Consider the following 25,509-nt stretch of genomic DNA (forward strand, 5'->3'; position numbering starts at 1 on the left):
GCAGTTGCTTGTGGGTGTTTGGCAGAGGGGCAAGGTACTTATTGTCATTCAGCTCTTGGGTTAGCCTTGGATAGTTACCATTCTCCTGTTGGCTCAGTGAAAGCTGGTGCTCACCAGTCTGTATAGTGTTCCTGGGTTTCCCTGTGGACAGTCAAGAGCACTTGCAACATGTGTTTACTGACAGAGGCATTCGTTATGAAGAAGGGTGTGACCAAACAGGAACAGAGGAAAAGCACAGACAGAAAGAGAAACATGCAGACAATAAAAGAAAACATAAACCAAAGAACAAATTAGACAAAACTCTTAATGAAGGAATCAAGTTTTCCCACACGTCTTTCCTGTAAACACGTCAGGATATTTAAAAACAATTAGTAACCATCACGTAAGGAATATTCTGGGTTTAAAGGTGCAATAGGTGATTGTCTTCAGAAAATTTTTTTTATGCTGGTTGAAAGTCTCTTCACATCCCGATAGCAATCATTAAGTTAAATGGTCTAAATGTATTTATCTGTATTTATATATTCTGTGGAAGGCGTAGGACCAAGAAAATGAGATGAGATTCCATACTGAGAAGAGGAAAAACAAAAAGAAGATTCTCTGGCACACCCAAAACCAAATCAACATTCTGGGAGGATTTGGAATTTTTGTGTTGAGTTTGTGTTTATGCTTTAATGCATAATGATGACAAAAGGTATTTCTTGAAACCCATTAACCAACTCCTTGAGATACCATGCAACCTTGTTGTGCTGGGCTTTCAGGGTGGGGTCCTGTTGTTGAGTTTAGGGGTCATGACATGCTTTAGTAAAGGGGGATCATAGACAATGAGCACTGACTGTAATTTCATCAAAAATACATCTGGAATAAACACCATTTCAGTAGATATCTGTTCAAAATCAAATACCACAGGAGCACTCAGATGAGAACAGACCATCAAGCCACTCAAAATAAAAAACAAACAGGAACAGACAGCATTGCAATGATGTTTAATGGAATTTTGGGAAAAACCTTTTAGTTATTGTGAATCATTAACGTCCAAACATCCCTGGATTATGTCTGGATTCATAGCAAGAATAATTTCTTAATTAGTTGCACATGCACTTCCAATTCTTGTAGAAATGTCCCAGTACTCACAGTACACTGACCTGCGAGCATCATTTTAAGATTTACAAATGCAGGAAAACACTTACATTTTCATTAATAGAAATAGTCTGTTCCGAAGTACAAATGTTTAACAACTGTAAATGAAAGAATCCAGATCAATCTGAGCCCAGTACTTTAAAACACTTAAGTTACGTGCCAATGAGAATCTATGTTATCCTTCACAAAAATGGGCAGCAGTAGCTCAAAACTAACAAAAGACAACCAAAAATGAAGTATGACTTGCCATCTAACACTCATTCACCTCCCTATGTCAAACACTGTGAGAGTGAAAAGCTTCTGAAGAATATTTAACCTGTATTTAATGCTAAAACAGTTAGTGCTGGAACACGTTTTAAAAGAGAAAGCTGGAATAAGGTTTAAAAGACAGTAAAGCTACTTTTACAGTGCAGGAAAACTGATGTGTGTACAAACATTAAGGTAAGACAGGGATCTTAACAAATCAAAAAAAAAAAGAAGAAGAAAAAAAACTAAGTATAAAAAAATGACATTTGATTGGTAAAAACAGTAGGATAAATACAAAGGTAGTTGGAGTCCACCAAGTGTATTTATTTTTTGCATTTTTGTCCTTTCATTAAAGGACATCAACTTAACTTAGACTAACATAGCAGGTTCAGGGGTGCCATGAAACGCAGTGTTATTTAAAAAGTACATTCTAATAGAAAATGAGAATAGCTACTGTACATACAGAAATTTAAGCCATACAATCATAACCATCACCGTGGTAATAGAAGAACAGAGAGCAGCTCAGACAAAGCTACTATCCCTCACCTGATGGCTCTTCTTTTCTTTCCCTCTTCTATTACATATTTCTATTCATTTCTTTGCTTGTTAACCCCACATTTGGAAGAAATGAAGGACACAGGGTGGGAGCGTGGGGGTTGGGGTAGACAAGGTGCATTCCAAAAGAGGGACTTTATACGTTACCTGCCAGAAAGTTATCAGTCTTATCACATATAGTAGAGTAGTATGGTGGCTGACGGTCAGAATCGTCCCCATGTTGGGGTGATAGGTGCATAGGGGACTCAGGATCCATTTCCTCCATCGCGCCTGGGTCTGTCTTACTGCACAGCATGTAGTGCTCGTCAAACCCAGCATCCCTCTCTGTGGGCTCGCTGATAGGCAGCAAATCCACTGGGCAGCCCAACAAGTCATCACTGTAGGCGGTAGCTGCTGGCAGGGTGAGCTCCTTGATGAAAGAAGGATCCTTGGCCTCTTCCGGAAGCTGCTCTTCATTTTCCAGGCTAAAGATGCCTGGACTCTTTCCACAGCTTTCAGCCATAGAGTGGGCATTGGAGATGGATGCGGAGCCGTCAAAACCGTAGGAGGCCACAGAGTTGGCTGACTGAGGCGTATCACCATCTTCCTCTCCAATCTGTTCAGGAGCCTCCTCGTCTTCCTCCAGGGCAGTGAGGTTGTGGGGGACTGTGGCATTGTCATCAACTGCAACATCAGGGTCATTGATTTGCATCTCACCCTCTGTATCACTGGCTTCATCACCGGAGGTTGATGGTGATGATGGTACAGAGGCTGGTGCTGTTGCGGCATCACCCAGTACTTCGTCAGCTGGCAGCGTTTCTGCCTCTTCCTCCTCCCCATCACCTCGCTCAAGGTGAATACCTAGGTCCTGCTCCATGTCTGTATGCATGGCAGGGACTGGCGTCTGCTGCTTGTCTGATGGGGATTCTACACCTGAGCTGCTGTCATAATCTCGAAGCTCTTCAGGTGTGCTGGTCTCACTGCTGCTATGGGCAGCCAGGGCTGTTCCACTGAGGGTGCTGGACTGGGACATTCCAATGGCAGGAGGAGCCAAGATACCCGACTCCACTGGGACTGAGATACCTGTCTCCTCTTGGATGTCAGGTTGAGGTTCTAAGGTCTGAATCAGGGGTGGACTTGTGTCCAGAAAAGTCTCAGATGGGGATTTGGGTGGTGTATCTGGTTCAGCTGAGAATGTGGTGATTGTGTCTAGGTCGGCTTGGAATTTGGCGAGTGTGTCTGGATCTTGAACTCTTGAATCTGACAGGTTTGATTCAGACAGGGCGAAAGAAGGCTGGGCCCAGGGATCAGAGAATGGATTGGAATTACTCCATGCTGCTGTCGAAGGCATAGATGTTGCTTGAGCAGTGTGACCCATGCTGTTGAGAACTAGATCACTTTCATCTCTGTAATCATCATCATCTTCATCTTCATCTTCATTACCATCATTTGTACGAACCCCAAGTCCACTCTCAGCCATGCCTCTGCAGACCATCTCCACATCTTCATCTGCTTCCTCTAAGTCTTTCTGTTGTTTGAGATGTTCATCATCATGCTCTAATGCCAGATCTATGTCTTCCTTCAAATGCTCTTCTTCCTCATCCTCTTCCTCATCTTCACTACCAAATGACTGGATTCCAGGAGGCCCTGTGAATGGTTGTTCCCTGTCTGCCTCGGTTATGGTGAAGTCATCTGTATCTTTAGCACTGCAACTGTCTTCAGCATTAAAAGGAGATGTCACTTCTGAGTCATGTTTGTTACTGCTGTACATGTCATCTGATTGCATCATACCCCAGTCAGAGCTGGCAAAATCTGCCACCCCCTTTTTAAAGTCAACTTCTTTCTCTGTTTGGGGCACTGATTCCTTTATGCCAATCACTTTTAACTCTTTTTCTTCCTCCTCCTCTTCCTCTTTCTCTTCCTCCTCCTCCTCCTCCTCATCATTGTCTTCATTAATCTCTTCTTCAGCTTTCTCCACTGCCTCTTCTCGTTCTTGCAAGGGGGAGACAGGAGCTGCATTTCTGATGTGATCCCCACTAGTGGAGCCCATCAGATGAAAGTCTTTGATCACATTATCTGCAGCATAAGGTATCTGTATATCATCCTGATCTTTTTCATCATCCTGTTCACTTTCTTCATCATGCTCTCTTTCCATATCCTGCTCCTGGTTCTCTATGGTTGCAGAGCTGGAGTACAGTGAAGATCTCTGTGCCCATGGTTCAGATGGACCCTGTGTGCTCAGGAAGGGAACTGAACTTGGGAGCTCAACTGGCATGGATGTTGGGCCGGTGGGAGAGGATGGTGGGGACATTACTGTTGTGCCCAGGGAAGACACAGCAGGCACTGGCTCCTCTAGACTGACCAAGTCCACTTCAGCAGCCAGCTGAGACATTACATTGTCATCTTTAGAAGTGTCCATGCTCTGGGGGACATCCTGGGAATAGACAAGCTCCGCCTCATCAGAAGTAGGAGAAATAACAGGTGTAAATGTGTCTTCGGGTTCGTCTTCAAAGGCTAGAGGAATGACAGATGAAGTTGTTTCTATAGGTGCCTCATAAGAGGTAGGGGGAATGACGGATGCAGTTGTGTCTTCAAGTGTTTTGTTAGAGGCGGGAGGCATGACAGGTAAAATGGATTCTTTAGGTGCCTCATAAGAGGTAGGGGAAATGACAGCTGTAGTTACATCTTCAGGTGTTTCTTCAGAAGGAATGGCAGGTGAAACAGTTTCTTCTCGTGCCTCATAAGAGGTAGGAGGAATGACAGATGTAGTTACATCCTCAGGTGTTTCTTCAGAAGGAATGGCAGGTGAAACAGTTTCTTCTCGTGCCTCATAAGAGGTAGGAGGAATGACAGATGTAGTTACATCCTCAGGTGTTTCTTCAGAAGGAATGGCAGGTGAAACAGTTTCTTCTCGTGCCTCATAAGAGGTAGGAGGAATGTCAGATGTAGTTACATCGTCAGGTGTTTCTCCAGAAGGAATGGCAGGTGAAACAGTTTCTTCTCGTTCCTCAAAAGGGGTAGGAGGAATGACAGATGTAGTTACATCTTCAGGTGTTTCTTCAGAAGGAATGACAGGTGAAACAGTTTCCTCTCGTACCTCATCAGAGGTAGGTGGAATGGCAGACATAGTTCTGTCTTCAGATGTTTCTTCAGGACTGAAATGTGTAACAGAGTCTTCAGGTGATCCCTCAGAGACAGGAGGAATGACAGGTGTAACTTTGTCTTCAGGTGCTTTCGTAGTGATAGGGGCAATGACAGGTTTGTCCATTTCTTTTGAATCCTCTTTAGAGTCCTCAGAGGAAGCAGAAATTGGAGTTGTAAATGAGTCTTCTAATTTCACCTCAGAGGCAGCAGGATTGACCTGGGTAAACAAGTCCTCAGGTGCCTCTTCAGTGGCAACAGGAACAAAAGCTGTGGCTAAGTCTTCAGGTGCTGCCTCAGAGGTCACCATAGAAACAACAGCAGCAGCTGCAGTAGTGGCTGCAACCATAGCGGGTACCATGTCCTTGTTCTCAGCATCTGTAGCTGCTGCGTCTGCAGGCTGGGAGGCTTTTGGGCCACCCTTCAATGGCTTTGGAGTACTACTGCCAACTGACTTCTTTGGACTGCTTGTTTTAGTGCTGGGCTTGCTGCCTGTGGTCTTGGGGCTTGCGTTGACCTCCTTGGAAGGTGTTGCTTTGCTCTCCTTGGGTTTACTAGTCTTAACATCTGCCCCCTTACTGGAGGTGGTGGGTTTTTTGGAGACTGATTCTGCCTTGGCAGTGGAGGCTGACTTAAGGGTGTCAGGTTTGGTGGTCTTAGTTGGTGCTGGCCGGGTAAGTGGAGAAGAAGTGGGCTTCTTGGCTGCTGGAGCAGATGACTGCTTACTGACATCTAATGAAAAGAGAACATATAATTCCAACTCAGTATCACAGCTTCAAATAGAAATTAATCTAAGCATTAATACAGGATTAATACTGTAAATTAAATATAAGTATTTTATGAAAATAAAATACAATTAAAAATGGAATATATAAATATTTACCATACATAAAATATCAGTATTCACGTATTACAACACAATATTAGTGTCAAAATAGTTACAAATAAACTATATGCATGTGTTTATTATATTCCATGAGATACCCACCTTTCTTGACAGGTGTTGTGGTCTTAGGAGTGGGAGTGCGGCCAGCAGGGGGAGCTGTGGTTTTAGCAGGAGAGGGTTTAGCAGTAGTAGATGGTGTCTTGGGTGTAGCAGTAGTTGGCCTAGATGCGGTTGTAGATGTCTTGCTGGCAGTTGTCTGTGTCCCAGGCTTAGGGGCAGCAGGGGAAGAACGGGCGGCAGGAGCAGAGCCAACAGACCTGCACATAGCAGATGTGACAAGAAATTGAGAAATCATTACAGAGGAAGACTGCGTCGAATCCTAATAACAGGTATGGTGAGTAATTAAAAAATTTTCAGGTCTGGCTGCTCCTAGCTTGCGCAACTCTCTGTTGAGCTTTCATGTCCAGCTAGGACAAGGACCTCCTGCATTTAAAAAAGCAGAAGAAAGCTGGAAGAAAAGATCACATAGAAAAGTCCTGATATTAGTGTGTATGGGTTAAAACTGCACTCTCCACTTCTTCTGACATTTCAGTTATTGGTGATAGGTCATATATCCCATTTAAAGCAGTGACTCATGAGTCAAAACTTTGATTAGTCACAGCACAGAAGGCCTGAAGGACAGACAGGTAGCTCAAGAACACAACATGGAGTTATGTTAATACTAGCAAAAACATTATTTTCAAGAAATCCCCTTCCCTCAGTTATATACCCATAATGCCTCTGTTCTATCCTGGGGTGCCTGACTCAGTGGTAATACACATGTTCTACCCTGACGGGGTCTAGTATCTGTCCACTCTGGTCTAGTATGAGCTCAGCTTAGCACACGGCAGTGACTCAGTACATGTCCAGGTCAAGTCTGAGTAAGTTAACCTAGATCCTGTTGGCCTGGCAGGAGCTTTTGATTTCCTCTGTCTACGCTCCACTGCATGTGTCTCTCCTGTTCTAAATAAAGAGCTGACGAGCACGAGGCAGGGTGAGTATCAGTGCAGAAGACACAGTGAGCACCATTTAAATCTTTCATTGTGTTGAGTAAAAATAACCATGCAAATCCCATTTGGGCAAACAGCATGGATCTTGCTAAAACACATGCTCCATAAGTTCCACATTTTGTCTAGGCAAAGTCCACACGGCACGGGCGGGGGTGAGATTCTACAAAATTGTGGTGTCCTACATATCAGGTGAGAGAGCAAACAACCGCGCAAGAGAGAGAGAGATCCAGCAGTGAAGGTTCTGGAACAAAGAGGGCAAGTCTATAAACAGATAAACCTGACAGAGAAAACCACACATGAATTAATGCAGTGGTGAGTTGTAGCTCTTCGACCTAGTTTCACTTTACAAAAACACCTACTTAAGCACACAACCTGGATTAGGACATTAGTCTTTGAGCCAACTTGATAATTAGACCTGCATACAGTTCATAAAGAAGACTTCTGACTGAAGTCTTTGCAGTTCTTTTTTTAACCACATATCGAAATCTAACATTAAATGTTGGCCAATATATATTATATTATATATTATCTTGTTGGCAATATAAAATATAAATCATTATCATAAAATAGGATGAGCTATAGCCACAAAAAATTTACCTGGGTTCTTTATGCTTTTTCTCGTTCACCACATCATCTATTCTCATGTTTAATGACATGATTTTACCAACGTAAAAAAGTCATATTTAGTAGACCACAGTAAAGACACACATCAAGAGACATTCAAAGAGTCAACCAGCACTAGGTAGAATGAAAGTCATGACTTTACAGATTATTGGAAATAATCCAAATTTTTTATTGTTTCTAGAATACAGATTTGCATTATAATTAAACCTTCAAAGGAGAGCATGCTATTAGATGATGAGAAGAGAATGATAGCAATATAGCAATAACACTTCATCCTAATCTCAAACATAAAAACATAAAATCTATAGTGACAGGATGACTCAATAAAGGAAGTGAGCACACAGAGATTAGCACAAACATCGTTCTCCTGCAACACAAGAGACAGAGCGAGTTAAAGAGAGTGCGGGAGAAATAGAATAACAAAAACTTTTTTAGCATTCAGTGAAGGCATACAGTGACCAGGTGCCATGAAGCTCCACACTTCATCCTAATCTCAAACATAAAACCGATATGAATAATCTATAGTGACAGGATGACTCAGTAAAAGAAGTGAGCACACAGAGATTAGCACAAACATTGTTCTCCTGCAACACAAGAGACAGAGCGAGTTAAAGAGAGTGCGGGAGAAATAGAATAACAAAAACTTTTTTAGCATTCAGTGAAGGCATACAGTGACCAGGTGCCATGAAGCTCCAAAAAGGCCAGTAGTTCATATGATTTGTGCACTATATTATTTAATACAATAATATTATTATTTTATGGTGCATTAATAGAACACTGGTGGTATATTATAGTCCTTGCAAAAATGTAACAGCCTTTGTCAAATAACTTAATGTTTAGCAGAATAAAGAAAGTGATATGGTCAAAGTCATTCATTTTTGAGTGAACTATTCCTCTAATAGAAAAAACAAACAAATCATCAACAACAAGCCATCGCATCGCAAGCCAAGCATTTTTCTGTCAGATCTGTGCCAGGGTTGGGGGCAAATATAATGCACATTAAAACCCAAAAATGCACTGTAGAAGACAATCTAAGAACATTTACACATGTGCATTTGCTTTAAGTGCTTCAAGCTAACGGCATGCCATTCAAGCATTTTATAGATAGCTCTTTGATGTTTTGTGAGCAATGGAGAAGCCTGTGGCATGATTGGCTAATAAACACAGTTTAACTTGCCATTACATTTATGAGTGGCAAAGGTTCCCCTGAAGCCACAGCAGCAGTGAGGAAGACAACCTCCTCCTGAGCCAGCGACTGGCACTATGGCTGATGAGATTTTAATAAGGCACTCTGGCCTGAAGGGACTCTTTAACCTCAATAACGAGGTTCAAGTCCCTTCAGGATGAATCCTAATGCACTGGTAAAGCTGTGATTCGGTAGCGTTTGATGAAATTGCATCTACCTGCTGGCACTCACATGCGTGTAAATTTGCTGTGTTAGCTTCATATAGGCCAACAGTCGTTCATCTGAACAAGATTTGATTTACTTTACCTCAACAGCAAAGATCAAAATGTTTTAATGTGCAGTGATTTCTTGGCTTGCAGTGGCAAATCTGTCAAATCAAAGATGCCTGTACACAAAGACTCTTATATAATTGGACAATGCATGGACCTGCACCCATTTTGTGTCTTTTATATTGTACCCTGTGAAAAAGACCAAAAATCATAAATATCCAGAAAGGATTTATATATTATAAGCAAATTTAAATAGACAATGCCATCTTATTGGAGGTTCTGCTTTTGTGTCCCATGAAATAAAAATGATCACAGAACTATATATTCTTTAAGATTTTCAAAATACAATTAAATAAACTATTCTGACAAAAAATAAAAAAAATAATCATCAACAGGCCACAGCTAGAATGGATAGTGAAGACAAAGTACAGCCATGTTAAACTTGATGAGCGGAACACCAGCAAACATGCACAGCCTATAAAAATGCAGAAATCTGACAAGCGAAAAACACGTGAAGCACCGCAGCAATATCAGAATCACTGAAGTGTTATAAACCATCCATCAAGTTGGCTGTTGGGAAACATGCAAGCTCCATTTGGAGATTAGGCTAGATCCAGTGGCTGCAATAAAACATCTCTCTGGAGGACTGAACTCTAACATGACCTAATGAATGAGAGAAAGCGGGACAAAGAGATACAGAAAGAGAGCAACTCATTTATGAGAAATGACTCAGATGGTTTAGCGTTGGCTGCTGGGCGGGCCCTTTACCAACCAGCCCATAGTTCTTACATCAGTATGACGCAATCATCGTCAGGATGGAAAAAGCTCATTCATTAAGGTTGCCCAAAGAATTCAGTTAATCACAATCATTCATATTTTTGGCCAGTTCTGTCATGTCTGCACCAGAGTATGTGAGCGGAGCAGAGGGAGTAGTGGAGCGGTGTGATTTTGAATGGAGCGAGGAGCGGATTTTTTAAAAGTCGGAGCGTCGTGGTTTTCACTTGCTCCAAGAGCGCTCCACTGCCGCTCCATCGCGAGCACAATTCATGCCAACGGCCCACTCAAATCAGAAAGAATGTGAAGGTTATGATGACGGCAATGGACATGAGTGGGAAGTTAGTTCTCAAGGACTTTGTTTGTTCCTTCTAGATACTGAATATTTTCTGGTGAAAGCGTGATTTAAACACTTATTCGTTATATATACATTGCAACACTTATTCACACGCAATGCTCTCAATAATGCATTCAAACAAATGTAATCTTACAGTGCTTCTTCATCTGTATCCGATTTCGAATGAGTAGAAATCTGTAAGAAATACAGCGATCCGTAGATAAAATAACGGACGAAAACTTACTAATTTTCATCCTTCACAAACAAAATTTGCACTGCAAAAAGCAGCAATGATAGCTATCTTTAAATGCTGACAACCATGTAATAAGCTTGGCATGTGGTAGGAAAAAGTGTGCACACTAGTGTTACAATAAGCCACTTTGAAAGTACTCTCCTAGTATTTTTTTTTCTTTTAATACATGTTATGAACAGAACTTTTGTGATATTTCAAAGCATACTGAAATAATTTAATTAGCTGTAAATTTCCTCAGGGAGCGAAGATGGAGCGGTGTTTCTGATATCAGTGAGCGAGGAGTGGAGCGAGGAGTGGGAAATGGTGAACCCAGAGCGGAGCGATTATTGAATGCTTGGAGCGCGGAGGGGAAATTGTTGCTGCTCCACTCCGCTCACATACTCTGGTTTGCACTTCTGTAATGCAGCTAGCATCCAATGTAGGACTCACACACATCTTTCACTGCTTTTGAAATTTTTGCCACTCCGTTTGGTGCCACTAGTAGCAACTGCAATAGATTTTATTTAAAGCTTGAGGTGGCAAATATGCACCATTAATGCCAAAGGTATGTTTTATTTATTTAAAATCCAGTAGGTTCAGCAGATGCAGAATTCCCTGCAGTACAATCTCTACTGCTCTAGGCAGGACACACACATGGTTGGATGCTTATATGCACACTACACTCTTCACATGGACACAAATGTGAAGAAAAAATATGCCGCACCCAAAACTGAGTCATATATTACTGGACTGTGAAGCAAATGTTAAATTAATATTAAGATATTGATATTAATATTAAGACAACAGTTTGTTATGCTGCTCAGCTGTACAAATTTTGACCGAAGTAGCATTAAATATTTGTCAGATCGAAGATACCCAGTGGGTCAAAATAACAAGGAAAATACAAACTCATGTCTGCACTAATTGGATGACAAGAGGCCTTTTCGCTGCTGTTTAGTGTTTGAGCTTTAAGTCATAATGAAGCAGAAGCAGAAAACAAAGGCTCAGGGTGGATTCCCTAGATTATCTTTCCTAAACCCAGTGCTTGAATATACTGCAGTACTAATAGTGTCTAATGTGTTTCTTTTTCCAAGCAGTGTGTGACGTCGTCTGTGTGCGGGATAGCAGCATTCCTAAACACCATTAATCATGAAATAAACTTCCTGTTCAGCTGTATGACATGGGAGGAGAGTTTGGACTTTTCTAACAGGAACTGAATAACATCAAATTCTTCTTCTTCTTTTTTTTTTCTTTGTCTATTTGTCTTTTGTTGTCTTTGCCAGGTTATTCTTAAAGTTTTTTTTTATTGTTACCAAGTAAAGCAGCACTTAATTACAGAGCTTCTTGGAACAAGAACCTAAAACATCCAGAAAGAACTTTGACAGACCCACCTTTGTCCATTTTACTTTCTTTAAGAGCACTGGAAGAAACATACTGTACTTTTAAGAGAAGCTAAAGGAAAGAAGGTAATCAATGTCTGTCAAAATCTAAAGAGATAAGCAAAAATGTATGGTTGTGGGACCAAATATCACATTACAAATGTTCACAAAGTCATACAAACATTTCTCCCCTACCCTCACATAACGTCATGAGTCTGAGCTCCTTTACAGGCCTCAGGATGTCCCTCATAACCTCTATAAACAAGCAACAAAAAAACTCCTTCACTGTTCATGGCTGACTGCAGGCAACTCAAATCAGCTCCTGTGAGTTCTATGTTGTGATTCCCAACGTGACTCAGATTGTCTCCCTGCACGATAACCATACTAACATCTCTCTGCATCTATCCAGGATATCTGGAAAGTTGCATTATATCAGCATCTCGCCGTGTGAAACTACTGCGGAGGCTGTTGAGACTGTTGGTCTGCTTGTGGAGACTTTATAAACTCCCTCACAATGGGGAAAGTACAAACTTTTCCAAGTTGAAGAGAGTCTTAAACTCACTGGGGAGAGTCTAAACTCTCTCCCATTGGGAAGAGAGTTCCTCTTCACATTTTTTTGTAATCAGGAATTTTAGGACTGTGCCAGTTCATTTCCCAGCAAATGATATACTTTCCCTTTCAGACTTAGAATTGATGCCTAATGCTTTAAGTATTTAGTGAATGAGGAGTAGTGATTGTCTATGAGAGACGTGGACTGCAACGTGAGGCTGTATAAGCAATGCATTAAGGACATCGGAAAAGAATGAGCTACTGAAATGGCCCACATTGCAGAATTCTCATTAACATACCCAGTCTGGGAGCTTCTGTTTGTGACATTCCCACCCAATGAGATGCTCACCTGGTTGTCTTGGCGACAGGTGGCCTATCAGGTTTGGGAGAGCCAGTGATACTGGTCTTAGTGGTGGACGCAGTGGCGGGTCTTGGAGCTGGAGCTGGAGTGAAGGATGATGTGAAGGGTTTTTAAGAGCATTAAAACAAGAAGACAAATACAGACAGTTAATTTGAAAGTTTGATAATATGCTACATCCGAATTTCTCTTCAGCTCCACCCCCAATCAAACACACCTGATCCAGCTAATCAAAGTGCTCAGGGTTACTTTAAAAATACAGGCAGGTGTGTTGGAAAAGGGTTTGAAGTCTAAAGGAATTGGTTACATTGAACTAATGCTGGGGGGCACTTCTTGAATGTGGTTGGGAACCACTGCTGTAATCAATAAGCTCAGATGATACTTTTGACTTACCTGTAGTTTTTGGTTTAGACTTCAGACCATTAGCTGGTGCAGCAGGGGCTTTCTTGATGAGCTGTGCTGCCCCTGTTGTCTTCACACCATTGGCTGGAGCACTGGCAGGTCTCGCCATCCCCACAGGCTTTTTCTCAGCCACCTTGTTTGTGGGTGCGGGAGTAGAGCTGACTGGTTTTTTAGTGGCAGCAGTGGTTGAGGTTTTCTTCTCCAGGCCTGCTGTGGTGGTCTTTTTGGTGACGCCATTAGCTTGCGACTTCTGTGCCCCGTTTATCAGATGGCTTTGGCCAGTGGAGGGACGGGAGCCGGTTGTAGATGTCTTGGTTCCAGAGGTGGGTGTCTTTGTTTTGGCAGGAGTCTTCGTCTTAGCTTTGGGATCCCCAGACTTGTCCTTTCCAGTCTTGTTGGTTGCCTCTGTTTGCTGTGGTTCACCTTCTGTTTGCGTTGCAGGCAAAGCCTGGTCCTGAGCTTCGCCCACTGGCGCCACTTCGACCGCAGGACCTGCATTTAATGCTTCCATTGGCTCCATTGTTGCCGTGTCAACACCATCCGGTTTCATCTTGTCCTAGTCCTGGAGGTCCGTCTCAGCAGAAGAGGAATCAGGAATCCAGGACTCAGTCCACTAGTTGGAGTCTACTGCTATCAGATGGCTATGGTTGACCTGAAAACAAGAGCAACAAGAGTTGTAGTCTGATCCGAGACTTCAGACAATAAACAAACAACAAGTATGAACAAGAGAGAAGTCTGTACCCCCTCTCACTGGCAGACAGACCTAAGAGAACAATCAGATAAAGAATCAGGTCTGATTAACACGCAAACGCTAAGAGAAACTGCTTAAGAATGAGATTAGGAATGAAGTAAAGAGCGTGCTGTGCAGAGGGAAAACAACAGCTGATTCAGAGTTCAGAGCTTGTGGATCTGTTTAAACTGTAACCAAAATGAATTAAAGCCACATAAGAAGCAGTTGCCAGCTAATAGGAGTGGTGGTTGGTGTAAGATTTCAGCTGTCACTAATACAGTTTTACGGATTCAAATGCAGTTTTACACTTGGAAAGACATCTATCATAAGATTATTTTGGTGCTATTTCATGTGTAAAAAATTATCTGGGTTTTCAAAACCCTTTGGGGGAATTCCTAATTGCTAACTACTAGCAAAGCAGCAATGCCAGATGCATTACCCACAATGCTTTACTAAAGCAGATGTTGTTTGCATGATTTAAGAGCAGCAGCTCCAAAGCAAAGTGCATACAGTGGAAGAGGCCAAAGAGAGGAAGTGCCTTGGCTCAAGGAATCATGGGAAGAAAAACAATGGAGTAAGTCAACAAACACTGAAAATGCTCACTCATAAAGTGGACCTCAGTGTCACAGGACACTTCGTCCACATTATATTCCAGAGCTGCAGAATCTCCCTGATTCTTTCTGAGGTTGACATTCATTCCTCCACCTTCGGACTCATTCTGCCCATTACAAAATCTCCTCAGTTACTCCTCACACAGATGGTCCAGGCAGCTGAGCATCCCAAATTAGAGAAACTGGGGGGAGGGGGACAGAGAGAGTGATGGAAAAGAGAGCGAAAGCCAAGGGGAAAGAACCCATTCCATATATGCTGCCAGATATGAGAAAATAGAGATGAGAAGATAGATTGTCTTGACAGAGATCAATCTATGGCCATTGGTTGCTGATATGAATTATGCACTTGTGAACATTAACAATGACCACATTGACTTGCAAACAACTGTACCCATGGCAAATGAGCAATATTACCTGTGCCAAATGGGGGAACTCTGGACATTTTGGGTTTTTTCAGACCTGCAGATCATTTGCTCCGTTCCGAAACAGGGACTTCAACTGTTACAACTGTTTAATTGTTTCTTCTTGGTTCAATTCAGTTTTTAACTATGATAAATAATGTTTTTATGTAACACATCCCCATTATGAATTACGATACAGCTTGGTTCGTTGGTCTTTTGGGTGGGATTGCTTTTTCACCCCAACTGAACCAGTCATTTTCAATCAGGCTGAGACACCTTATTCAGGTGATCTTGGACTGATTATTTTGTGAGGAAAGTGCAATTGCCATGTTTATATGTGCCTAAATGAACCAAACGAAGGGAGAAAATGTGCCAATATCTGAAACAAACTAGCCAGATGTGAAAACGCTCTTAGAGAAGGAAGAATCTGAGCCGCTCAAGACAAAAAGTTACACACTCTGGGACAAAATACCTGCATAGTTTTATATTATGCAGTCATAAAAATGAATAATACTGTCAGATTAAATAACGTACTAGTTAGTAATGAAGACTATCAAAGATTTTAGTATTTTAGACAAACACAACCACATGCAACATCACTTCCACTTCAGAGACCTCAAGGGCTATTTTCTCTTATGAAAAACAACTCCTCTAGAAATACAGGCTTTGTTGTATCCGCTTTACCCCTCCTGACTCTTTTTTTTTTCTTCTGCGATTGATCCTGTTTAGAATGATAGATGAGAATCGGCCTGTGAGAATGTCAGGTGGTGGAGAGCTGATGAGATTAAAAGGGTAAAATAGCCTTGTTCCGAGAAGAAAACACACACACCGTCACACGGCCTTATGACCTTAATGATCCTACTGAGGGTTATAGACTGCTTCCTCTGCATGTAAACAACAGTGACCCTGGGGGGTCAGAAGCCTATGGTGTCCATCTTATTCTGGGGGGAAGATCTGACCTCTGCTAACTTCTGATGACCTCTATTCTTCGGAGTGGCTGATGTCAACAGGCAACAAGTATGAGAAAAAAGCGTATGAAAATTAAATAATCAAAGTTTGAGGCAAGTGGACAGGGGGAAATGCATTTACATATACATTTATCTGAAGCACCAACTAGAGATATTTCTACAGCCATAGCTTTATTTTTTATGATATAAAATAACCTTATTTTATGTTAACTTAAATCATATTTCTTTTATTATCCCTCATTAACTCTTGTTTTTATTGAAAAACATACAGTTCCTGCAACCTCTGGATCACAAAATTAACTGGCTAATTGAGGTTATTTAATATAACATGTCAATATTCCCAGTTTGTGTTTGAAAAACACCAGTTTTGTCATAATTACAGCAGAAATACTAAAAATGTCTAAAAATTAATTTGAGAACTACTGCTTTAGGAAACCTAATGGCTAAATAAAAAAGTGCAACAAAATCAAGGTGATATTCAAAATGTCACCTAATATTGTACACACACATATATATATATATAGCCTTAGTGAGCACAAGAAACCAGAAAAGGTAGGTGTGGAGGCTTTGTGACCTTACAAACATAAGACCCATCATACCTACAAACCCTCTTACCCGCAAACCCTCTTACTGGCACTCCGTCACTCTCAGGGACGAACCTGCATATGCCTAATGCTTAATGCCTCATCCAATTATTGTAACCAATCCCGGTGGAGGAGCCTAAAGCTCCTGAAGGGATGACTCTGTGAAGCGCTCATCCTCCAAAGACCCACATATGATGTAAACAAATACTACAGACACGCTGCACACCTTCTAGAGGCAGCATTTTGGCAAGTCTCCAGCGACGGTGCATCAGTCTTTAAATTGTCCCGTCACAGAACCGCAGACCACCCCCATGCTAATGGGGTCATTGTAACAGCAAAATGCACTTTGGCCTCTTTATCCGAAGTGCAAGCACAACACGGCCTTGTGCATGCATAAATGCATATCTAAGTGCTGCATTGTGCCTTAAAAAGTCCCCCGTGTGCAAAGCTTGCTTCTCACAATCAGCTAACCACTGTGGCACAGCAGGTGCTAACAGGCTAATGCCATCTTAGCTTTAGCCAGTTGGGGCCAAACCGACATGTTTGCATACACTAGGGACGCCGTTGTTGGCCTCTTATTTGGCGTTTGGTCAGAGTACTGACTAATCAGCAGTAATTTGTCACAGTTTAGGCTTTCACATATTAAGTCTGTCTTGCCAATACCCCATTGTGCCTCCACAGAGATAATGCACACTCAAAAAATATTTATTAAATATATTTTTTTAATGTGTGTCTGACATATGCATCATATTAAGTTTACTCGTTTTTTAATTTTTTATTCTGTAATCAAAATGAAATTTTAAATGCAATTCAAATACATAAATCTTAAAATTCTGACCTAAATATATAGAGTGCAGCATCTTTATACACCCTTCCAAACCCCCCTTTTGCTTGTACCCTCCGGATGTTGCAGAAGTTTCCCTCCACCCCCGTCCCTCACTCTAAAACAAGGGAACACTGGATCTATTCAGAGGCGACCACCACCACAAAGGGCCACCGGGACTCACAGTTTGCTGGTTGAGGAAGAAACACACTACTGTGCTGCTTTGAAGTGTAAAAGGTCAACGAGTTTGAGAGAGAAATGGCAATCAAATTCATCAGGTACCTGATTCTGAACCCTAAGAATAAAGCAAGAATAAACCTCACCTCAGGTCCATAAGCTAATAAAATCCATTAAAAACCACAGCAGTGAGGAACTGAATACAACTATAAATTGATTTGCAGGGCACATTAGTGGTGAATGTCAAATGTATTTTGATGATAAATTCTATTTAAATTGATAGCTTTGCTCACTGTCAGTTATTTAAGGGTCTTTTGTTTCCTCCGAAGAATGCGAGCAAGTCTTTTTTATAAAAAGGCTCATTTGAATCTTTACTAACATTCTTTCTCCATTTTTTTATTTCATTGTCTTACGTAGCCCAGGCTAAATTTAAGAATTAAATGCTTTTGCCTGTTGTGTCTTGCCTTAAAAACGGTAAAAGTTGTGTTTGTTGCAATATCAGTATCAGTAACAATGCAGTCTACAGTACAAAATTAATCACAAAAATGTACTTCAAACTCTCTATTCATCATATAATGCCTTCTCTACAGCAGTGCACGCAAAAGACTGACTGAAGGTGTGACTGGGGTCTGCGTCACAGAACCGCTTTCATGAGTCCATGAATAGCCCATTGGCTGTTGGTGTCAATAACACAAACAAAATTACATAATAGCACTCAACAGTGGACAGCGTCTTAGACGCATCTGTGTGGAGATACTGGTCCCCTCTCTATCTACTGATCACATGACTCTCTGAACGGCCCATTATACAGAACACACACGCCGAGATGAAGTCGAATGGCCTGAGGCGCATTGCAATGAAACAAGTCACCAAAGAAGGGATTGTTGGGGTGGCGGCCCTCGCGGAGGAGTGAAAAGAGGATAGACACACATGGAGGCACATGACAGGACCGCTGCTGTCCAAGCTGACAAAAGCCACTTTAGTGCCCCCGCTGTCGAGATTGCGATCATGGCCAGCGCATTTCCAAAACACCCTTGGCCAAAAGGTCGGGAAGCCGCTCTGTCCAACTCACAAAAACAAACAGGTCGGCCTATTCTACAGAACAATCGGAACGAAAAAGGGAAGGTAGTGACGTCAGGCTGTAAGAAACCACTTTGAGACTTCAGAATGGAAACAAAACCAGTGGTAAACTGAGACTAAACTAGTTGTGATTGAAGATTTTTTTTTTCTGCCCGAGACACCAACAGCTTATGTGGCAGATGCCTGGACAACATCCAGAGGTGAAAAGGAGGTAATCCTTGTACTGTAAGGAAGATTTACATAAGTTTTCTGGAACATGTGCTACTTCAGGGCGTGAGACACTCGACAACTCTCTGGGATAAAAAAGATAAGTGACCTACACAAGAACGCTTAGAGACCATTTTCACCGGATACATACTTGTGTTCTGACTTATGGTGACAGGAAAAGCTACTGCGCTTTCATGCAAAAAGTTTGCCTTCCCCCAAGAAAATTTGTGTTCATTCACAAAAATGTTGCCTTCCCCCCAAAAAACATTGAGCTCTCTTGCAATGCTTTTGCTTTCCCCTAAGAAACTTTGCGCTCTTTTGCAAAACATTTGCCCACCCCAATAAAATGTTACATCCACTTGCAAATCTTTTGACTTCCCCCAAGAAACTTTGCCCTCCCTCACAAAACTTTTTGCATTGTCTTTCAAAACTTTCGCCTTCCCCCAAGAAACTTTGTTCACTCACAAAAATTTTGCTTTGCCCCAAGAAACTTTGCACTATCTTGCAAAATGTTTGCCTTCTCCCAAGGGAACTCCCTTTTTTGCCATCTAACCACAAAATATATAGCGCAGTACTGAAAGTCATTGACATGTTAGTGTAATAAAGAAACAAGCACAAATGACCAAATAAAGTTTAAGCACAAAAAGCCAATAAATTTGGAAATAAACAAACATAAACAATCTTTCTGCAGTTTTTTTGTCTGTACTAATGTATGACTAGGTCTGCTCCAGCACTTCTGTCTGTAATTATTAAGTTCTTCTGAAGACCTTTATAAGCTGGTTCAGGTGTGTTTGATCAGAGCTTGATCTGAACTTTGCAGGAAGATAGATCTCCAAGAGCAGAATTGGGCATCCCTGGTCTAGTGGTTTGTGAACACAAGAGCACATCCGGTGTAAACGGCCCCTAAAACAGCACCATAATTTGCTTAAATGCAATAAAGCAGTGTCAGAGTAGGGTTGCATGACTGAAAGAGCTGGTACCAGCACCTCTGTTCACTCATTGAACAGCAGCAGGAAACATCAAACCATCGGCAGACCAACACGGTCCCCTGGGGACAGGGAGATTAACACATGACAGAGCTTGTTAACTCGGGACAAAGTATGATGCTAATCCTTTGCGATCCTCCGACGGACACCCACAGAATGGGATGCACACAGGACACGGGCCAGATATGGGCACCAGCCAGCATGCCATGCCACCTGGCCAAGAGAGTAAGAGGAGAAATGGTGAGACGAGATGAGATAAGATGGATATTGATCATTGAGAGAAAGTGCAGGGGTCGCAGCACAGATGGGAGAGTTGAACAGTGCATTAGCAGAGCATGTGGGCCCACTGAAATTGGTAGGTTTTGGGTGTAAAGGGGCCTTTTAACGAATTTGTAATTCAAGGAGCTGCTTGAATTACTATTATCTTTTATCTACTGGGAGCACAAAAAAGCTAAAAAGCCAAATTACATAGGAGCTGATAAAAACCAGCTGGTGGGGTTCGATCAATGACATCTGATAGTGTGTGTTTGTTTGTGACAGCATGGCCACAAATGTCATCTGCAGCAGACAATAAACATGCCCTTCAGCGAACAGGAGGAAGTGACACACACACACTCCACAGGAATTGACTGTACCTATAAGAGGATTATCCTTCTGCTCACAGCTAACCAGCACCTTCCAAATGGACTCTGAGCCTCTGTTCTGACTCAACAGAAAATTTCATAACGTGCCTGCTGACGAAGCGCGAATCTACATGAAGCTGTTTAACTTATATACAACCAGATATTGGTATTAGATGGTTATGGTTGAGGATCTAGACTAGTAATCCAAAGGTTGTAGGTTCGCACTCCTGCAGAAGTGATTTTCCTTCCACTGCTGTGGCTCTGAGCGAAAGTATTCAACCCCAGTTGCTCAAAACAGACTGTCACTGTGCTGAAATACTCTAAGCTGCTTTAAATTATGAATCTACTAAATAATAATGACCTACAGTGGATTTATATTGCTCAGAGGTTGGTCTTTCAGAGTATTTCATGTCTTAAATTTCTCTCCAACAAATTTTCAAGAGAAATTAGTTATTTCTGGAATACTGTAAGAATTATAGAGGCAAAAACATGGACAGCAGTTCAGAAAATTTGATCTTGAAATATTTGAGTTCCTGGCAAATGAATGAATGAGTGAGCAAATCTGAGTTTGAGACATTAAGATCCCTTCTGAAATGTGAAACAAGTGCGATTACTTTGCTATTTTTCTCTAAAATCTATGATTTATTTATTTATTTTAAAGACCCATTGACTTACTTTGAAGGAAAGGATCTGGGCCAGGTCCAAAATGACCAAAATGATACAGAGACTTTGGTTGGCCAGTAAGCAACCATCAAAACATTCTAGCAACCATATAGCAACACATTCAAAACCACTCAGCAACTGCATAGCAACACAAGTTTTTTTCTTTAGGAAATGTAAAAATCTAGTTTATTTTTACTTCCATTGGGAGTTTGGATGCATCATAAACTGATGACAAACTGCAGATTTTATGAACACCTTGAGGTTGATGCGGAGAGAAAATTTGTAAGTTGGCATTGTTCACTGCATGGAGGCCTGCGGCATCAAGACACCTAGTTTTCAGGACAGATTATTTTAATATGGAATTCAGACACTGCAGGGATTCTTACATAGGGTTGCAAAAAGGTGGAAAATTTCCAGTAAATTTCGGAAATATTCCAGAAATTTTGGAAACTTTCCAGGATTTTTTTTTGGAATATTTCAGGGATTTTTGGAAAGTTTCCGGAAATGTTCCACCCCTTTGCAACCCTATTCTTACAGCATGTGAACTTTAACCTTTATAAAAACATCAGGTCAATATATCCATCAGTAAACCGCAGCACCCAAATGCAATCTGTGATACCCTCACAGACACCATTCACTGAGTGACATCTGCCAAGACTGGAACAAAGGATACTCAACCAAAATGCACCAAGAAAGGACTGCATGCCTGCTCTGATAAAATGTTGCTCCAGACGGAGATTAACACAGCAATAGTGCTACAACTGCACAGCAGACATGTTTACAGAAAGCAGAAGCGTAACCACAAAACACTCTCCAAAAAAAGAACTCAGAACGCAACAAACCCTTCAAATGACCACAACTGCAACACAATATCCCATTCTAACAGAGCCAACTGTCCACTACGACAACTGCTCAGCCCCTAGGGTGCTATCTTTACTGGAGGAGGGAGTGCTTCAATATGAGAGAATTATCAGAAAAAGACAGATGACACAGGGAAACCACTGTAACTGCATCTTGGGACAACAACGAGTTAAACCTAAAAATTAAGGTTCAAAATGGGGGGTTTGGTAGCGATGCAACAGAAGAAGTGTCAAGAACATTTAAAAAATCTAAAGAACCTTTTTTCACTATAAATAATTTTTTGTCCAATGAAAAGGATCCATGGATGATAAAGGTTCGTCATGGAACCATTGATGCCAATAAAGAACCTTTATTTTTAAGAGAGTACAGCGAGCAAGCAAATGTTAGTGGGCCAAATAATGCAAAGTCACATTCACTTATGTCACTTCAGATAATCATAAACAAGAATCTGACCTTTCTGATGTCATTTGCTGTAATTTCTTCTCTAGCGAGTCCCACCCCCATTCCTCATACAGTCACTACCCATCATGCCATGACACATTTGTAATTGCTGGCAATGCAATGACAGATGACACAGGGAAACCACTGTAACTGCATCTTGGGACAACAACGAGTGTTCACTGCACTTTTTAAAAATTAAGGTTCAAAATGGGGGGTTTGGTAGCGATGCAACAGAAGAAGTGTCAAGAACATTTAAAAAATCTAAAGAACCTTTTTTCACTATAAATAATTTTTTGTCCAATGAAAAGGATCCATGGATGATAAAGGTTCGTCATGGAACCATTGATGCCAATAAAGAACCTTTATTTTTAAGAGAGTACAGCGAGCAAGCAAATGTTAGTGGGCCAAATAATGCAAAGTCACATTCACTTATGTCACTTCAGATAATCATAAACAAGAATCTGACCTTTCTGATGTCATTTGCTGTAATTTCTTCTCTAGCGAGTCCCACCCCCATTCCTCATACAGTCACTACCCATCATGCCATGACACATTTGTAATTGCTGGCAATGCCTCCCTCCAAGAGCCTAATCCCTGTAGGCTGGAGTTAGACAGCCACAGCATTGTATCAGGATCATAACATGACAGAACAATGAAAGTCAAACAAAAATGGATCTGAAATAATTAGAGAGATTTGTTTGCTATAAATTTTAGCAGTGACTCGCATATTCTGAACTTATATACACCGACAGCTTAAAATAGTCTGTATTACTAAAATGATCTCTCATTTAGACATATATATATATACAGTATATATAACTAATATTTAATTCGTCCCATAATAATACACAAAATACCAAACAAAAGCAGAAGAGATAGACCTGAAGAACCCTCACTGGAGCGGTGAGATGGTGGCCGCAGGTGGTTGAGGCATCCGTCTTAAACCTTTTGTTTGCCGAGAAGAGAGAAGGGAACTATTAAGCAAGACTGCAAGCATGAACTGACTTACAGAGCCAAGATTTAGCAGCAGGAAAAGCCAAACCAAGCCGCACCTGCTTGGAAACGCATCATTTTGACTCGAGTTGCGCATGCAGGGAGCAAAGCCAAGAAACCACCCTGTTGATTTGCATTGTTCCTAAACCACGACTTTTTTTATGAGGAGAAACATCAATACTTCACAGTAGACCATTGAATGATATCGAGCTGCTGGTTGTTAACTGGTCTGTATCTCTCAGAAATGGACAGGGTTTGGACAGATAAACTGCACCAGCGGGCGTGTGTTTTGGCAGGTTGGGTCGGGTCGTTTAATTAATTCCTGCAGTAGCCTATCATTATGAGGTCTGATACACATATACCGGCACGTCGACATCAGCCTTAATAACGCTTCTAATTCGGTAAAAAAAAAAAAAAAACACTACAGATACTCATATATATATTAGTTTTTAAATATATGGAATGAGTAGGGGACTGTATTTGATATATTTAGGCTACATTCTGATATTTGGCCAATACGATCCAGTACAATGCAGACTACACATAGCCTGCCGGCAAATTCAGTCACTGTAATACATTGTATTTGGACCGCGGAGGGTTTTATATTATACGCCTATAGACCGGGTCGATACTGAATGGACCGAAAGGGTTAATATATTATAGGAACCGGGCGGGTGAATATATTGAATGTGGGGCGGCCGGGCGGGTGGAGGAGGCGCAGAACAAAAGACTCGAGCGAACGGACTAGTGGAAAGTTGCACTGCTGCGAAACACACAAAACACACAACATGTAGAAAAACGGTATTATAATTTATTCTCTTTCATCTGTCAGTGCAATATATGTTTTCTGAACGACTGTCCGAGATTAAATTCGGTCACAGTTACGAGTGGGTTTGCCGTCACCGCCCAGACATCCACCATTGAAAAGGACACAAAGGATGAACAAGGCAACACGGAATAAAAAGAGACAATCTAAACCGGTTAACAAGCAGTAAAAACGCTAAACTAACTAAACCGGTTGCGTGCGGTAGATTTAAGGCTATAGGCTAAATCAAACCGGTGTGAAACCTGATCGCTTCAGTGGCATTTTCATCTGATGATCTCATTTATTCCGCCGGTACTTCTATTATAATGACCGGTGTGAACTCATAAATAATCATTTACATATCAATGCATGCAGTCGTAAATCATGCTGTTGAATGAAAACCATTTCTTAAACTGACATTAATGCTTTAGTTTAATTAGTTGTGACACAGTGAAAAACGCTTTTAATGAATCGCTGGTTCTTTTTAGGATCGGCACACAGATAATCTTACCAATTCTATAGCGCTTTTCCTCCAGCAACGCCCAGTCGGTACTCGCGTCTCCTCCCGTTTTTTCCCCAGGCGGAACCCGGCTGGCAGCACTGTGAATCGAGAAAAACCGGCAACAAATGTTGAGATAAAAACAGGTAGACTGGAGCTCTGACGGAGGCTGTTTGGAGCAGACTGACTGTCTACCGGCGATAAAAGAGATGCGTGTCTCCTGGTAGCAGAGAATGAAACGACGCTCGGCGATCCGCGCACACACACGAGCGAGAGGGAGCGTTGAAAAAGAATAAAAGCGCGAGCGGCTTCGGTTTCTCCCGCCCGTGACCAATCAGCATTCAGACTGAGATTTATGCAAATGAGGGATGATGTCATCGCACAGGCCACCCCGCGTCCTTTCTTTACGCGCCGTCGCTCTTCTTTTCTGTCGCCTCGGACCCCATTCCCTGCCCCCATGTGCCCACCCCCAACGCCCGCGTTCCCGCCGTTTCTTTTCACTTTCACTTGTGCACACAAGAGAGCAAAAGACACAGGCAGGGCTAACTAAAACTTAAACACTCAACATTTTTGTTTCTTGAAATAAACTTTCACTGAAATAATGAAAATATTACAAAAAGCAAACGTATTTCACTTGGTTGACAGGCAACATTTCTAATTTTCGTTTAGTTTAAGTTGAAGTATTAAAATTATTACAATTAAAACTAAAATAAAAATTAATAAAACGTATCATGACATATTAAAACAATAAAAATGACAAAAACATAACAAATATATTAAAGGGGTCATATGATGCGATTTAAATTTTTCCTTTCTCTTTGGAGTGTTACAAGCTCTTGGTGCATAAAGAAGATCTGTAAAGTTGCAAAGACTAAAGTCTCAAATCCAAAGAGATATTCTTTATAAAAGTTCAGAGTCAGCCACGCCTACCTAAAACAACTCATTCTAACACGC

At 41.4% G+C, this 25,509-nt stretch overlaps 1 protein-coding gene across 8 annotated transcripts; it reads right to left on the reverse strand.

Moving 5' to 3' along the window:
- Positions 1-1,709: 1,709 nt before the first annotated feature.
- On the reverse strand, positions 1,710-24,851 carry LOC107742420 (mucin-2-like). 8 transcript variants are annotated; one of them, XM_016555369.1, is made up of 7 exons: positions 24,568-24,850; positions 13,095-13,755; positions 12,693-12,786; positions 6,208-6,261; positions 6,047-6,165; positions 5,113-5,790; positions 1,710-4,623 (listed from the first exon to the last, which is right to left on the reverse strand). In XM_016555369.1, the coding sequence occupies exons 2-7, from the start codon at positions 13,651-13,653 to the stop codon at positions 2,075-2,077; spliced, it is 4,053 nt and encodes a 1,350-aa protein (XP_016410855.1). In that variant the 5' UTR covers positions 13,654-13,755; positions 24,568-24,850; the 3' UTR covers positions 1,710-2,074. The 8 variants fall into 8 exon arrangements, with proteins under 8 accessions (XP_016410855.1, XP_016410854.1, XP_016410849.1 ...); XM_016555368.1 differs by having other exon boundaries at positions 1,710-5,790; positions 6,047-6,134; positions 6,204-6,261; positions 24,568-24,851; XM_016555363.1 differs by adding an exon at positions 23,155-23,203 and having other exon boundaries at positions 1,710-5,790; positions 6,047-6,261; positions 24,568-24,851.
- Between the last annotated feature and the right edge of the window lie 658 nt (positions 24,852-25,509).

This window comes from Sinocyclocheilus rhinocerous, unplaced genomic scaffold (assembly GCF_001515625.1).
Source record: "Sinocyclocheilus rhinocerous isolate Xijiao unplaced genomic scaffold, SAMN03320098_v1.1 scaffold5670, whole genome shotgun sequence".
Taxonomy (NCBI): Eukaryota; Metazoa; Chordata; class Actinopteri; order Cypriniformes; family Cyprinidae; genus Sinocyclocheilus; species Sinocyclocheilus rhinocerous.

What these genes read in the sequence shown, in the direction of transcription:
- LOC107742420 (XM_016555361.1), bottom strand. Translation starts at nt 13,653, where the DNA reads ATGAAACCGGATGGTGTTGACACGGCAACAATGGAGCCAATGGAAGCA. An exon ending in GTCTAAACCAAAAACTACAG is followed by an intron (nt 12,787 to 13,094) that starts GTAAGTCAAAAG and finishes CCTTCACTCCAG; the next exon opens with CTCCAGCTCCAAGACCCGCC. An exon ending in CACAACACCTGTCAAGAAAG is followed by an intron (nt 5,791 to 6,046) that starts GTGGGTATCTCA and finishes TCTTTTCATTAG; the next exon opens with ATGTCAGTAAGCAGTCATCT.